Source organism: Lithobates pipiens, unplaced genomic scaffold (assembly GCF_037356315.1).
Source record: "Lithobates pipiens isolate NorthernLeopardFrog02 unplaced genomic scaffold, aLitPip1_a1.2 Scaffold_8, whole genome shotgun sequence".
NCBI classification, from domain to species: domain Eukaryota; kingdom Metazoa; phylum Chordata; class Amphibia; order Anura; family Ranidae; genus Lithobates; species Lithobates pipiens.
The window spans coordinates 657,253,630-657,268,577 of record NW_027507903.1 but is presented as its reverse complement, the minus strand read 5'-3'; the positions used below and the strand labels follow the sequence as shown (position 1 = coordinate 657,268,577).

General features: G+C 43.7%; 1 protein-coding gene across 1 annotated transcript in view; it reads left to right on the top strand.

Annotated features, from left to right (window-relative positions):
- Positions 1-14,948, top strand: part of LOC143961756 (protein mono-ADP-ribosyltransferase PARP14-like) — a 109,683-nt gene that overhangs the window by 17,526 nt on the left and 77,209 nt on the right. The window contains exons 2-4 of the mRNA XM_077471098.1: positions 3,151-5,297; positions 9,572-9,808; positions 9,988-10,209. Coding sequence (XP_077327224.1) covers positions 3,151-5,297; positions 9,572-9,808; positions 9,988-10,209 — 2,606 coding nt within the window. The remainder of the gene's footprint in view (positions 1-3,150; positions 5,298-9,571; positions 9,809-9,987; positions 10,210-14,948) is intronic.

The following is a 14,948-nucleotide window of genomic DNA, read 5'->3' as shown; positions in this document are numbered from 1 at the left end:
TCTGACAAGAAGTGAGGAGAGGCACTGTGAGCTCATCCTCTAAGTCTGCTGCAAACAGAGTGTGCCGGCTTGTATTTAAACCGGCCGCTCTGTATGAAGCTCCTAACAGGCTGCGCAGGGATCCCCGTATCTCTGGAACCATAGGTCATAGCAGCCCAAAGTGGGGTAGGACTTAGGGTACATACCCCCCAAATTTGGGGTCTCTGTGACCCCAGGTCACCAAGCTCGAAGCTTGATTTTTTTTTTTTTTTTTAAATGTTAATGGCAGGAGAGGCCCTGCACGTCCCTGTGGTATAGAGGGTCGCTTGGAAGTTGGGAGGAGGCTACCAGCTGTCCCTGGGCATTTTGTGATTACAGACTACCTAAAGGATCCGTAGACTTGTGCTTTTAACCCCTTTCAACAAGGGAAAACAGGCTAGTGTCCTGAAGAGCTTGTCCAACTTTTGCTACTGCAAAGGACTTTGCTCAGTTTCTGTTGCTTATGGACTGCCACAATTTGCTGACACTGGCTTGTACCTGAGGAGCTTTTGACCTGCTACTACTACTACTACTAAGGGACTTAGCTAAGTTTCGGGAGTGAGCTAGCTAAGCTCACTCCCAAAACTATTTGTTGCTACTACTGAGGAGAGGTCTGCTTTCATTTCAGCAAGGACTTCATGGGTGCTTAACTAAGAGATCAGTTAGATGTCCTCAGTTGGGAATGGTTTTATTTCTGGAGTATCCTACTAAATCCCCTTAGTATAATGTTTCATTTGTTTTGTTTTTTATTCACTGAAATGTTGATGTTGTGCTGCACTATTATCCTCCAGCCAGGAGGGGGAGATCCAGAGTCAAGTGAGCCCTCAGACCTTAATGCAGACAACTTGGAATCTTGGGAGGTGTTGTCCATACTGACAGCCATGTAAAGGAGCAAATTACTTTTGGTTCCACATATACCAGCATTCCCTTGGGCGCTGGAGGAGGAAAGGGGGACTTAAATAGTATTGCCCAGGAAAAGCCCTGCTCTTTTGGCTGTGCAGCAGTCCAGGTAGACTCATCTGTTGTATCCTTATTTGCTGGGAGGCTAAGCCGGCCAGGTTCAGTACCAGCACCAAGCGGGAGCACAAGACATTCGGCAGTCTAGCCTGCATCATAGCTTCCTTCCACACTGCCCCCAGGGGACCCAATTATCCACCAGGCTTATTGCTATAGACCACTGGAGGCCATTTTCATCAAAGTGGAGCTGAATGGGGCCCTTCATAGAAAACTACTGCAACTTTCCAGGAGTCGGTGAGAGGGCAGCGAGCCCGTAGTTTTTTCAGCTTGCATATATATATAGAGCAGCCGAGAGCAGGACATCCATGCACTAAAAATTGGACAGCGCTTGATTTAAATCAGTGCCTTGCTATTGAGACCACCCTACACCATGCCTAAGCCTGAACTGTGTGAGGATTGAACTGCCACCAGAGTTGACTGCTGCCACAAGTATTATACTAAAAGACGCCAGCATTTACAACAATGCCTGCAGATTCATAAAGGGAGTTTTATCAGGTGGAACACTACTTTTTAAAGGGCCCCAATGATAGCTGACAGAAAAGCCATATTAGAGATTGCTCCTCTCATTTATCATCCTGTATTTCCCCTTAGCTCCATCAATTTACATATGGTGTGTGCCTATTCAATAAACTTAGGCCTAGCATATGAGGCTGGTCACAGCAGGGAAGTGCAAGGCGGTGGTCACAGCAGGTTGGCACTTTGGGTGGACTGCAGGAGAAGACAGGAAGCATAGTTATGAGTAGTAGCTAAGGTCAAGAGCTGGTGGTAAGCAGACAGAAGATCAGAGACGTGGTCAGATAAGCCGGGGCCATACACAGAGCAGGACACAAGAGCAGATCCATGAACAAGCCAAGGTCAGAACCAGGAGAAAGACAAGAGGAATCCAAGAGCAAGCTGGGTCAGTAACGGGTAGTCTAGAAGTTTCAGATGCACAGGATAACAGGAGGCAGGAAGCTGAAGACCAGTCAGTGATGTCCACATGCAACATTCACTCTTTTAAAGGCCAGAGGGCACCAAAATCGAGTGCATTCTGTGGTGGCGACAGCTCTCACACGTGTGCGCCATGGTGCACGTGCTTGCACCCGTTCTCTTCAAAAACATCTGCAGTTTCCTGTGCATGCATTTCTGGCACACGGGAGCAGCCATGTTGGATATTGCCCATTATGCCAGGTCTCTGGGCAACTCTCCTCCAGCTTGCTTCCTGAAACTTTAGGTGGGGTTGTTACTGTTTATGCAGATCTGGAGGCTGAATTTCAAACCTTTCCCTGCATTTTTGACTGCAAATACCTGGTATGTCAGTTAATATCTGTACCATGTCCAGATCACCTTATGTTTGCCTGGTTATCAATTAATTCAATATACAATATATGTAATTACTTTCACTATACAATTTGAGTTATGCCGCGTACATACGAGCGAATTGTCTGGCGTACTTAGTCCGCCGAAATGCATTTCAGCGGACAATTCGATCGTGTGTGGGCTTCAGCGGACTTTTCCAGCATAAAGTCCGGTGGTCTTAGAAAGTAGTTTTGCAGTCCAATCTTTCCGCCAGACTTGGGTTTCAGCGGACAATACGTTCGTGAGTATGCTAGTCCGGCGGACTAAGAATGACGCATGCTCAGAAGCAAGTACGAAAAAGGAAGCTATTGGCTACTGGCTATTCAACTTCCTTTTCTAGTCCCATCGTACGCGCTGTACGTCATCGCGCTAGCAAACGCCGGACTTTCTGTGTGTCTGTGTGTGGCCAAGTCCGTTCGGTAGAAAGTCCGCTGGACTATCCGCCGGATTGTTTGCCGGACTAAGTACGCCGGACAATTCGCTCGGGTGTACGCGACATTAGTGGAAGAATCGGCAATGTCTGTACTGGGTGGGAGGTCACTAGAGCCAGATGAGAGGCAAACTCTTCCAACAAGGACATCTGTTCTGATGACATTTTTCTAAGAGAATGCCCCTCACTTTGTAGAGATTTCCTTTCACTTTCTGTTGCATCTTCAGGACAAGAAGTGAAGGGAACAGATGTTTTAACCCTTCCCTATTCTATAGCTAAATATGTAATTTAATGAGGTGTTCTCAATGTGTCATCATCCTGAACTTCTACCTTTGTTTCTTATTCAGTTGTGAAAAGATTTCGGAAGGAGGATGAGTTATCCAAGACGAAGAAATCATTCCCTGCAACACAGCACGTGAACCGAGGGGCTTGTGTAGAAATGTTCACTTTGAGACCATTTTGTTTGAAAACTATGCTAAATGATGAAAAGATGAAGGAGATAAGTCAACAATGTGAGGCCATATGGTCAGGAAGAGACTGCCGTTATCCTGTCTTGAAACTCATATTACCAGTCAGAATGCCTTCTGCTCAGAAAACCGTGAAAAAGCTTGTCACAAAGTACAAAATTGTACAGTACAAAATCAGCCAGTCGGTCTGGGAGGCCATCAAAGGAACAGTGAACAGTTCCATGTATACTGGAGTACAGGTCAAAGCTGACTTGGCTGCAGGGAAGGTCTACCTGGTTGGGAAATCCAGGAAAGTAACTGAGATGAACCCAACTTTTAGAAACCTGTTAAAAAAAAATACAAGAGCAATTCAAAAAAAGAATCAATGTTTGACTGTGGTGGTACCCATGTCCCCGGCCCACTATCAGGTTATGTATAGGAGTGGCCTAGAGAAGAAGATGGTGGAGAAGGTCCCGGACCTGAAGATTGATTATAATGCAGAAGCAAAGGAGATTCAGATATCAGGGCTGAGATCTGAGGTTCTCATTGCCAAATGTAAGATAGACAACATACAGCAACAAATGAAAACGAGATCCCTCCGGCTGAATCACAACCTTGTCCAGTTCCTGATGTCGTTCGATGGAAAGCTGAGCAGTCGCCTCTTTGTACCCCACAGCATTAATGCCCTGCTGCAAATTGATGACAATGCTGTTAAACTGATTGCTTACTCAGAGGAAGCCTTGAAAAAAGCTGAAGAGCAAATTAAAGAAGAATTAATGTGTAGACGTATCATTGTTGAAGAGAAGGGACTCCTTGAAAGTCCTGAATGGAAAAGTTTATTCTCACAGTTGAATTCAGAGAAAAGCAGAGTTCAAACACTGGAATTTCCTTCTATGGGCGTGAATGTTGTGGTCATCACTGGCCTAACATCAAATGTACAAAAGTGCCACCAAAAAGTTAGTGAATTTCTAAGGAATAACACCAGGATACGAATAGATGATACAGTGGGGTCAAGGATAATGATGAAATTCCTTCAGGACAGAAGTATGGACATTCGGCAGAAGATACATAAAAAAGTAGATTTGATGGAGAACGGGGACAGGATGTGCTTGTCAGGCCCAAGGGTTCATGTTGAAGAGGCAGCATTGCTCATCAAGAGCTTTCTTTCCTCACTTCATTGTGATACCCTGTGCATTGATAAACCAGGAGCCAAAAAATTTTGTATGACCAATGAAAAGGTTCTAGAGGCAGTTACAAAGCAAAAATTTAACTGTACAATACATTTAGAGGAGACTTGTAGAAAAGACTCTGTACTGGGTGACCCCAGTTTCCAAGTCAAGCTTCCAAAAGGGTTGACCATCGCTATATACAAAGATGACCTGTGCCATCACAAAGTAGACGTCATTGTCAATGCAGCCAATGAAAAACTACAACTCAATGGTGGCTTGGCAAAAGCTCTTCTGATTGCAGCTGGATGTAAACTTCAAGAGGACTGTGATAAGATCATCAAGACGAATGGTAGCCTGTCCCCTGGAGACTCAGTAATCACTGATGCTGGTAACTTGCCGTGCAAACAGGTCATCCATACGGTTGGTCCCCGGTGGTCCGCGAGCTCACATTCAGGTTGTGAGATTCTTTTGCAGAAGGCGATCACCACTAGCTTGCAACTGGCATCGAAGAACAACCATTGTTCAATAGCAATCCCAGCAGTCAGCTCTGGCATTTTTGCTTTCCCACTAAAGTCATGCATTGAGAATATAATGGAAGCTGTACAGGTCTATGTGGAGAGCCAACAGACCACTCTGCAGAGAATACATCTGGTGGACATGAGTGAGAAAACCGTGAAAGCATTCTGTGAAGTTACTAAAGCCAAATTTGGTAACCAACCTAATGCTGTTCCATCTAAAGCACCAGAGATCCAACATGACATTAAAGTAAAGGATGATGAGAAGCCCCAGGTGCAAGTGATAGCAGGCAATGAGAATGCAGTGATCACCAAGGAAGGGATTGTCATCAAACTGCTTCAGAAGAAAATTGAAGACTGTACGGTATTAAATGACATCAGCATTATCTAATGTTTTTTTATTTTTAAAAGTGTTCTGCCTCAAACGTCTATTTATGCAAAAGACAGACCATCTGAGCCCCAGTCTGTATGGACAGTATGGGAACTTTTTGACTTGGCAAGATCCATAGGTTTTAAGTCATCGAGAAGAACTAGAAGTAGAATTCAATGTAATGTATTCCGGCTTACATGGGATGTTTTTCTGGCCTTCCTTTCCTTTTTACATTCCTGTCCTAAATCTTCTTTTCTCTACATCAAAGAAACTTTGCCTACATGGTGAGGAAGGCAGCATCTAACTAAGGGCTGAGCTATCTAACACTTCAAAGTTCTTAGCCCTTGTACACACGGTCGGAGATTCCGACAACCAAATCCGTCGGATTTTGTCCAACGGATTGTGTCCGAAACTATTGCATACACACGGTCGGACCAAGTTGTCGGAAAATCTGATCGTTCGGAATGTGATGACGTTATTTCGTTACGACGGGACTACGTTCACACTAGTAGCCAATAGCTTTGGTGTAGGAATTTGATCTGAGCATGCTTTGCACTTTGTCTGATCGAAATTCTCTACACATGATCGGAGTATGTCCGATCGGACCAGTTTGTCGGAAAATATTTCCAACAAGTTGGAAAATTGGGTCCGACGGAAACAACCCGATGCATACCACACACAGTCGGATTATCCGACAAAACGGTCCGATAAGACACATTCCGTCGGAATCTCCGACTGTGTGTACAAGGGCTTACTATGCCACAGTGGGATTGGCAGGAAGAGGTGGCGGACACTAAATGGTTGGTTAGATGGATGACTCTGGCAGCAACATTCATGATGGACTGAAAGGGGATTACCTGTCTTAAGATACGCCAACTAGGGAGTTACAATAGTCAAGATTAGAGATAGCAGGGCAGTAAATCAGTACCTTGGTTGTGTCATTGGTTATAAAGGGGGGGGGGGGGTTATTTTGGAGATGATACAGCATTGAAGGCAGCAAGAGTTGGCTGTAGGGCAAAAAGAAGGTAATGTTTGGGACTACATCTAGCACCATGGTATTAGGGGATAGATTGATGGTTGTGCTGTTGTGTTTGATAGAAAAGTCGGAGGGGGGAACACGGGGGAGAAATATTATGAGTTCAGTTTTGGAAAGACTGAGTTTGAGGTAATGACATCTTATCTATACTGATATGTCAGTTAGTAAATTATTGATGTGTGAGGGGATTGAAGTGGTAAGGTTAGGGGTAGAGAGATAGTTTTGGGTGTTGTCAGCATTGAGATGGAATTGGAAGCTGTGGGAGACTATCAAATGACCCAGGGAGTAGGTATAAATAGAGAGTCAGAGGGGTTTAAGGATAGAGCCTTGGGGAACCCCTACAGTAAGAGAAGGAAGAGAGAAAGAGGTAGGGTTGTAAGTGACACTAAAAGTGCTCTAAGTTAGGTAGAAGGAACCCAGCAAAGAGCAGAGACTTGGAGGCCAACATTGCATAATTTTTTTAAAGAAAGAGCAGGTGGTCAACTGTATCAAAGGCAGCAAAAAAAAAAATTGTAGTATAAGTATGGAGTAGTACCCATTGGTTTTAACAGTTAGTAGGTATTTTAGGAAGGCAGGTTCTGTCATGTGTTGTAGGCTAAATCCAGAATGAAATGGATTGAGAGGGTTGCTATCAATGAGGTGGCAGCTCCGATGGTTAGACACACCTGCAAAGTGAAGGAATTCCGTCACATTTTCCTTGCCTGAAGCCCATTTCAGAATATATGAATGTCCGCACCAGTAGCCTTTTAATGTTTTAAAAAGATCAGTTCACTCAGCTTTGGGCATACATATCCAGCCATCTCCCTCACTCTCCTTAATGTGAGTACCCTTGCAGGGGGTTCTTGTCCAGAGTCACTTACAGCCCAACCCCTAAGGGCCCTCTGCTTTCCAGCCTGCAGGCTTACATCAAGGGTAGCCTGTTCCCATCAGCCTTCTTTTTCCAAAGACTTCACCCACACCAGCTTATAAAGGGGTACATATGCCTCCCATCCACTACACCCAGGGAATGGGCCTCAATAAAAGGGTGTGCTAACCCTTGCTTACAAGTTGAGATGTAGCCAGGGTGTTGGCATTAACAAAACGTTGAAGTCACACAGAATAGTGATAGCATTCAAGAGCAGAGAAAGTGGGGTAGCCAGGCAGAAAAATCATCAAACAAGGGTGACACTGGTCCCAGAGGCCGATAAATCACAGCAATCCACAGAGGAACTGGGGGAAAAAAGACACATGTGGGGAGCTTTAAAGAGGAGAGGGACAGAAAAAGAGGTGAGGGGAGAACCTGAAAAGTCAACCTCCATTTCATCCACTGGGTAAGCAAGTTCAGAGGAGGCTGCCATGGTAAAGGCCACATAAAAAGCACCCAGAAATAAACATGGTCTGTAATTACAAGCTAAATTGGTTTCTACGTCTGAATCTTCTTGGTGAGTTGATATTTCCCTTGAATCTTCCACTCCTTTATTTTGTGCTTAATATTTTTATTGCTATTTTTGAGGATAACAAAAGAACATAGTAGATGTCAAAAGTTGAGTCAGCAAGTTGCCATACTGTCCATATAGACTGGGTCTCGGGAGGTATGGAGGGAACCTGAATACATGCCCCATCGGAGAGAATACCCATGACTTTCCATTTCAGAAAACTGACTGGAGGTCAGTGTAAATCACCCCCAAAGTGAGGGAAAATCCACCTTTGAGATCCCTAATGGGTATGTGTGCCCTTTACTCAGTGATAATTTTAGAATTTTGAATTTATTCTCACTTGCTGATGCCAGCTCTCCTTATACTTACCTGAGCTTGATCTCGATCCAGCGTGTAGGGTAGGTGGCTGCGGTTGGTCATCACGTCCTCCATGTTTCCTTCCTCATTGGGTGCCAAGCAAGGGTCACATGAGAGGCCTACACCGGGGTGGGTTCTTCTGGGCTATACTAGGCACTAGATCACTGCCATTCACATTGAGTACCTTTATTCGAGCCACGCAGATGACCTACCATAAATTAACTGTAGTAAACTCTCTTGATATCATATATACCAACACAGTTACTTGTGCATTTAAGAAGGACACACAAAACCAATGTCCTCTCCACCTGTCCAGCTTATCACTGCTACCTCACTCCCAATAATGTATGGGGTCCTGCCATGCAGTTGACTTGACTCTTTCTCTTCCAAGCCTGTGTACAGGTTGAGGGCCCCCCCAGTGGTGCAGATCTGCTCCTGTTGCTATAGGAGATGGATCACAGGTGAAGGAGTGCCGAGAACATCTCCCTCGCTGCAAGAAGCTATCTCACCTGCCACACAACAGGCTGCTTGTTAAACCTTTGTTTCCCTTGGTAACCACTGTATCTTCACACTGTATTAACTCAGTGTATTGATGTCTTCATACCTCAGTGTGTTTAGTGGCCCGACTGCAGACTATGCCAGTTACTTGCATCGCACCACTTATGTAACTTCAGACCAGACAAAAAGTTTCAAAAAGCTTTACTGACAAATTAGTTAACATGATGACAATGAAAATCGACAGTCCAAGATAAAGTGCAAACATTCCCTAACATCCCTAGTTCCTTACTACAGGCTTGTAACTGCGCCAGCATACCCGTTCAAGCAAAAGTGCAATATTGGTTGAGTCCAGAGGTACCCAAGCAAAAACCTGGGAGTGTAGTTAACCCCTAACTTCCTGCTGGGGCAGCATTAACCATTAACTGTCTACAGGTGTTGTGCCCGAGAGCAGTGGCTCTCTCTGCTATTCCCCTCCTTACAGGGCCGATTGATAGCAGTGGGAGTCGTTTGTCCTGCTGCTGTCAATCAAACCTTTCTGAGATGTCTTCAGGAAGCACCCTGCCCGCCTCCCACCAGCCATGATCAACCTACGTTGGATAGAGGGGGGAGCCAGGGAAGGCAAATCATAAACAATATTAAAGTTTCAAAATATGGAATGACCTACCATAGAATGTTGTATTCAAAACGTATAAAGGTAATAGACCTGACTGTCTCGAAGGATCAAAGGCTAGCCATAGTTGTGAAGGTGTTGGAGGAGGGGGTTGCGTTACCTTCTTCTGGGCAACAGAGAATGTTAGAGGTTGAACCAGATGGATGCAAGTCTTTCGTGACCTCACTAACCATATAACTACATCTATATTTCTGCCAAGCTTCAGATATACTGCATGTAATTGTTATCTGTTATGTAGAAGGTTGCTTTTCACATTTTATTTGATAACTCATGTGATTGGTTCCCATGGCAGACGGACGTCATTGTTAACAGTGTGCCATCATCGCTGAATATGAACGTTTATTTAATATCCAAAGCCTTGCTGTCTCGGGCTGGACCCAATTTACAGCAGCTTCTGAGAAATGTCAGTTCTGGTGCCCAAGTATATCCAGGGTCCATCTTTAACACCAGCGGTTGCAACCTTAACTGTCAAGAGGTGCTTCATGTAGTGGCTCCTGCCTGGGACAAAAGACAAGAAGCTTCAGAAAAGGTAACTGCAGGTCTACATTGTGTAGTACAGATAACAAAAATACCATTGTGAAAAAATGAACTATGATATGACAGCATCTTAGTGTATTTTGGGTTCTTTATGACATGAAGAAGACAAAGATTGATTGTGTTCCCCATGATAGTCTTCATTGTTCAAATAAAAGGTCTTCTCTGTTTCAGATACTTGGGGGAATCATTAAAAACTGCTTGACAATGACAGAGCAGAACCAAAGGAAGTCAATATCGCTCCCAGCTATCGGAACCGGGGGTCTCGGCTTTCCAAAGGCTTTGGTGGCCTCTGTGATGTTTGATGAAATCTTCCAGTTTAGCTCCAGCAAAACCAGGCAGAACCTTCAGGAAGTTCACCTGGTCCTTCACCCTAGTGATGGTGACACAATCAAGGTAATATCAAAGAAGGTGATTTTTGTTACTAGTATGGCGTGAATCTGGATGTTTCATGATCCCACATGACTATCTCAGTGTATATGCTTCCGCTATCTACGGTAGCTGGCAGGGCCGGGACAAGGGGTGGGCAGGAGGGGCGGCTGCCCCTCGCGCCAATGGTTTATTGCAGGGGTAGGGGGCACCCTGACCCTAACCCTAAGGGAAAGTAGGGCGTAGTTTGGCATCTTTGCCCTGGGCGCTGGATGACCTTGTCCCGGCACTGGTAGCTGGCACAGAGTTGTCCTAATGAAACACAGAATATAGAAACATAGAATGTGAAGGAAGGAAAATTCCAAGGGGGTCTAATAAATTCCTTTAAAAGTAAAGACCTAAGTAAAGAAGTATGTGCAAGTCAACTTACTTTTGACTGACTTGCTGCTTCTGTTGGAGATCAGTCAACTGTAAGTAAATTTAAACATGTGTAGACTTCTCTCGTAGAAGGTTATGAGACATTACCCTCCCCAAACATTTAACATTAACAATGAGTATATAATGTAGATGTACACCAGTATAGAAATATTACAATCTTTACATAAGAAGAGATTAATAACAGTACATACAGCCAAAGTACAAATAATGTACAATTATCAGCAAAGCTCGATAGGAGTCCTAGTGAAACTGTGCATATATAGCCTGATATATATAGTTATTCACAGGTAGCGCTGGCTCCTGATGAGCAGGTGCTATTATTTTTTAAAAATTAAGTTGCCTGAAGCCACAGTTGGGCTTCAGGCTAATTATTCTAAAGTTCTGGTTTCTGTACCAGTTCAGCTGGGTTGCACTGGTTTCTCTCTGACCATAGGTGTCGCTGTCTCCGCTGGTAGGTGTAGAAGCGCAGTTCGGCTGGAAGTATTGAATGCCACCTATTGCTCAGAAATAGCCTAGTGGGAGTGTCTATCCCACTGTGCATTCTGGGAGGTGGTATTTAAGGTACCAACACCATTTTTTTGGGTGTTCTGGTTCTTTGGGTTTGGCCTGTTTGGCTTTTCCCTAAGCTGTGCTTGGGACCCGCTGCCCCAGCCTCAGAGCCCTCCTGGCGTGAGGCTGCGCAACTGAGGGGATAGGCCCGATGTAATCTTTGGACCCTATTGATCTGGGGATGATCCGGTGCTGTCTCGCCTGTAAGGGAGACCCAGAAACTGACGTCCTTTTTTTCTCACAAATAGAGCTTTCTTTTGGTGGTATTTGATCACCCCTGCGGTTTTTCTTTTTTGCGCTATAAACATAAAAAGAGCGACAATTTTGAAAAAAACGCATAATTTTTTACTTTTTGCTATAATAAATATCCCCCAAAAATATATTAAAAAAACATTTTTTTTTTCCTCAGTTTAGGCCTCTACGTATTCTTCTACATATTTTTGGTAAAAAATCTCAATAAGTGATTATTGATTGGTTGGCGTAAAAGTTATAGCGTTTACAAAATAGGGGATAGTTTTGTGGAATTTTTATTAATAATTTTTTTTTACTAGTAATGGCAGCGACCAGCGATTTTTTATTGTGACTGCAACATTATGGCGGACACATCGGACATTTTTGACACATTTTTGGGACCATTGTCATTTATACAGCAATCACTGCTATACAAATGCACTGATTCCTGTGTAAATTACACTGGCAGTGAAGGGGTTAACCAGGAGGTGACAGTGTAGGGGTTAAGTGTGTCCTAGGGGCATGTTTCTAACTGTGGGGGGCGTGGCTGTGTTTTACTGATCACTGATCTCTACTCCAATCACAGGGAGCAGAGATCATTGTCACTTGTTGCTAGGCAGAACGTTTCGGTTCGTTGTCATTCGTAAAATACATCATTTTGTTCTGTTATATTCCTTATGTTACGTTAATACGTTTTCGGATAATTTGTTATTATTCGTAGAGTGTCAAATTCATTCATTCGTATTCGTTAAAATTCACTATTTATGTATGTATAGACATTCGTGATAATGATTCGTAGTTTGGAAAGTCGTTTGTTTATTGAATCTTTTAACACACACAATGACAACGTCTCTTCTCCTCGGCTCAAATACAATACAACACCCTTCTCACTCAGTTCTCAAGAATGTACTTTGCCAGTAATCCATCCTCTGGCACAAAATTAATCAGCTGATTGGACTATAAGATTTACTTTGAGCTGACCTTTTGTTTCATTAGATCTTTAAAGGATTTACCGAATTCATTTGAATTCATTCGTTATATTTCTTTCGTGTTCGTTGTTATTCGTTATTTTTTTATTCGGATATTCGGATGCATCCGAATGTCCAAAAGATGCAAAACGTTACGAAACGAATTGCACAAGCCTAATGCCGATGTAAACAGCATCTCCCCGTTCTGCCTAGTAACAAGTGACAATGATCTCTGCTCCCTGTGATTGGAGTAGAGATCAGTGATCAGTAAAACACAGCCACGCCCCCCACAGTTATAAACATGCCCCTAGGACACACTTAACGCCTACACTGCCCTCCCCGTGAGACGATCGCGGGTATCCCCATGGCGATCGAGTCCACGGGACACGCGGTCGGACTCACGGGGGTCCCGACCGGCACATGCACGTGCTGCCAGCGGCGCGCACGCGATGGCATGACAGCAATTTTAAATGGATGTACCTGTACCCCAATTTGCCTGTCTGTTCCATTTTGCCGACATACATCGTGGTAAGCGGTTAAACTATTAGAACATAGGAATGCTTGCAAAATAGCCCCTTCTGGCCTGGATTTAGCAGCCTGAACAGGACAGATGGCTGAGACCTTCACTTTCTCTCTCCACGTCCTTGTTCTGGGCTGTCTAACCCAGACACACACAGACAGGAAGTAATAAGCATACACAATCTCTTGTAAGATTAAGCAGCAGAGCCACTTACATACAGTAGATGACAGCAAGATCCCTACACATGCTTGGGATAAGCATGGGTCTATACTTATACTGAGCATGGTTATGAAGGTGTCCGGTTGAGATGTAGCAGGCAACTGTGGCCAGCGGGGAGCCAGCAGGAGGCTAAGGTCATTGGGAAGCCCAGAAGAAGAGCTTGAGGAACAACATGCTGAATGTTGGTAGCTCCTCAAATCTGAGAAAGTGGGCCAGGGGACGGGCAGACCAACATCAATCAAAGATCTACAGGGATCTATGTGGAACAGGTCATTCTTTAAACCATGGTGGATTTAGATAAACATGACTGAGTTTCCTTTGTAATAAAAAAAAAAAAGGAGTGCCAGACCAAAATCAGATAAACAAAAGATTTTAATTGTTTATGAAAAAAGTCATATAAAAGAAAAGAAAAAAAAACGAATGCCTCAGGTGTATATTAGAACTGGCTTTGAACTCTCCTCATGGAGGAGCAACCTGACAGCAGCAATGGAGGCTACCTGTGTGGTTTAAATACTTTAGAAAAATCCATCCTGCACCTGTACCTTTGATGCCTTGTAGTAGGGTGCCGCTCAGCCAACGGTGTTGTCATTAAAAAGTTGATGACCCATGCAAGGTCCAGTTTATGTGTAGGAAAAACATAACACCTTAGTGGTATCACCATACAAAGAGACTACGCAGCCATGTAGATGCCATAATATAATCGTCAACATAGTATGAAAGAAGGAAAAATCGGAGTAATGTGAACACTGTTTTTGAATTGGTGGTGAGTATGTGTGATCAACATGTAGGCAGGTGCAGGGTTAATGGTTTTTGTTCTATGCTGACTCATATTCTTCAGTTATCTGAGGCAAGTCTGCAGTCTGTCCTGCGAAGTTGTTACAATGTAGATGTATGGTGGATCTGCGGAGTTGATTTTCCCACCAAAAAGGGGCTCTCCAGTGCCCCACAAGGTTCTGCTGAAAACCACTGCCAAGATGTAGGCCGTTACTCTGCCGGTCTGTGCCACCATCTGGGGTGAGAACATGGGGTTCCCTGTGGGCCTGGGAACCTGAAGACTCTTTTGGACATTACAAGCTCGTATGATCTCCTTAAAAAAGAGATCTTGACAGCTGGTAAGCCTCCTCTAATTTGGTGGTGGATAATCTCTTTCTACTCTGGGTGCACCTGCTACGTGTGTAAAGGGTGGTTTTTGAGAGTCACCGAAAATGGACTAAGATTCAGCATCCTATCCATCTTTCCTTTTCTTTGGACTGCTTATATGCCTGGAAATCATTACTTTGGCACTATTTTTGCATGCTTTTGGGATTTTTTTGCAAATTAGAAAAATTATGTCACTTTATAATTTTGTTTTATAAGTTTTAGCGCAGCTATATTTTTTGATTGTTGTATATTGTGTGTGTCTCGCATTGGGTTGCAGCAAGAACTTACTACTGTCAGTATTAACACTAATATCAAGTTTTTGTTTTATTTACACTTGATTTTTTCATATATATTTGTCTAGCACTTTGTTTAGACCAGCGCTGTTTTTCGAAGGTTTTATATCCTGTAGGTAGCATATAGACTTGAGGTTCCCATCCTGGGTGGTAATGTTCCCAAAACCGGGTGGAGTTAACTAGAAATGGTAGAACGTTTATAGTTTAGTGGCTGCTTGCTCTTAACTGAATAGCCACCTTAATGTGTAACAAGACATCAGAAAGAAAGGGGGTTAATGACCCTACATACACACACACAAACCTTCTCTGCTCTAACCAAAACTGAAAAAAAATTGCCTTTGTTTAAACTTAACATTTTTAAAGTTATGTCCAAATGATAATCTTCAAGTACCTGGAACGATTGCATAG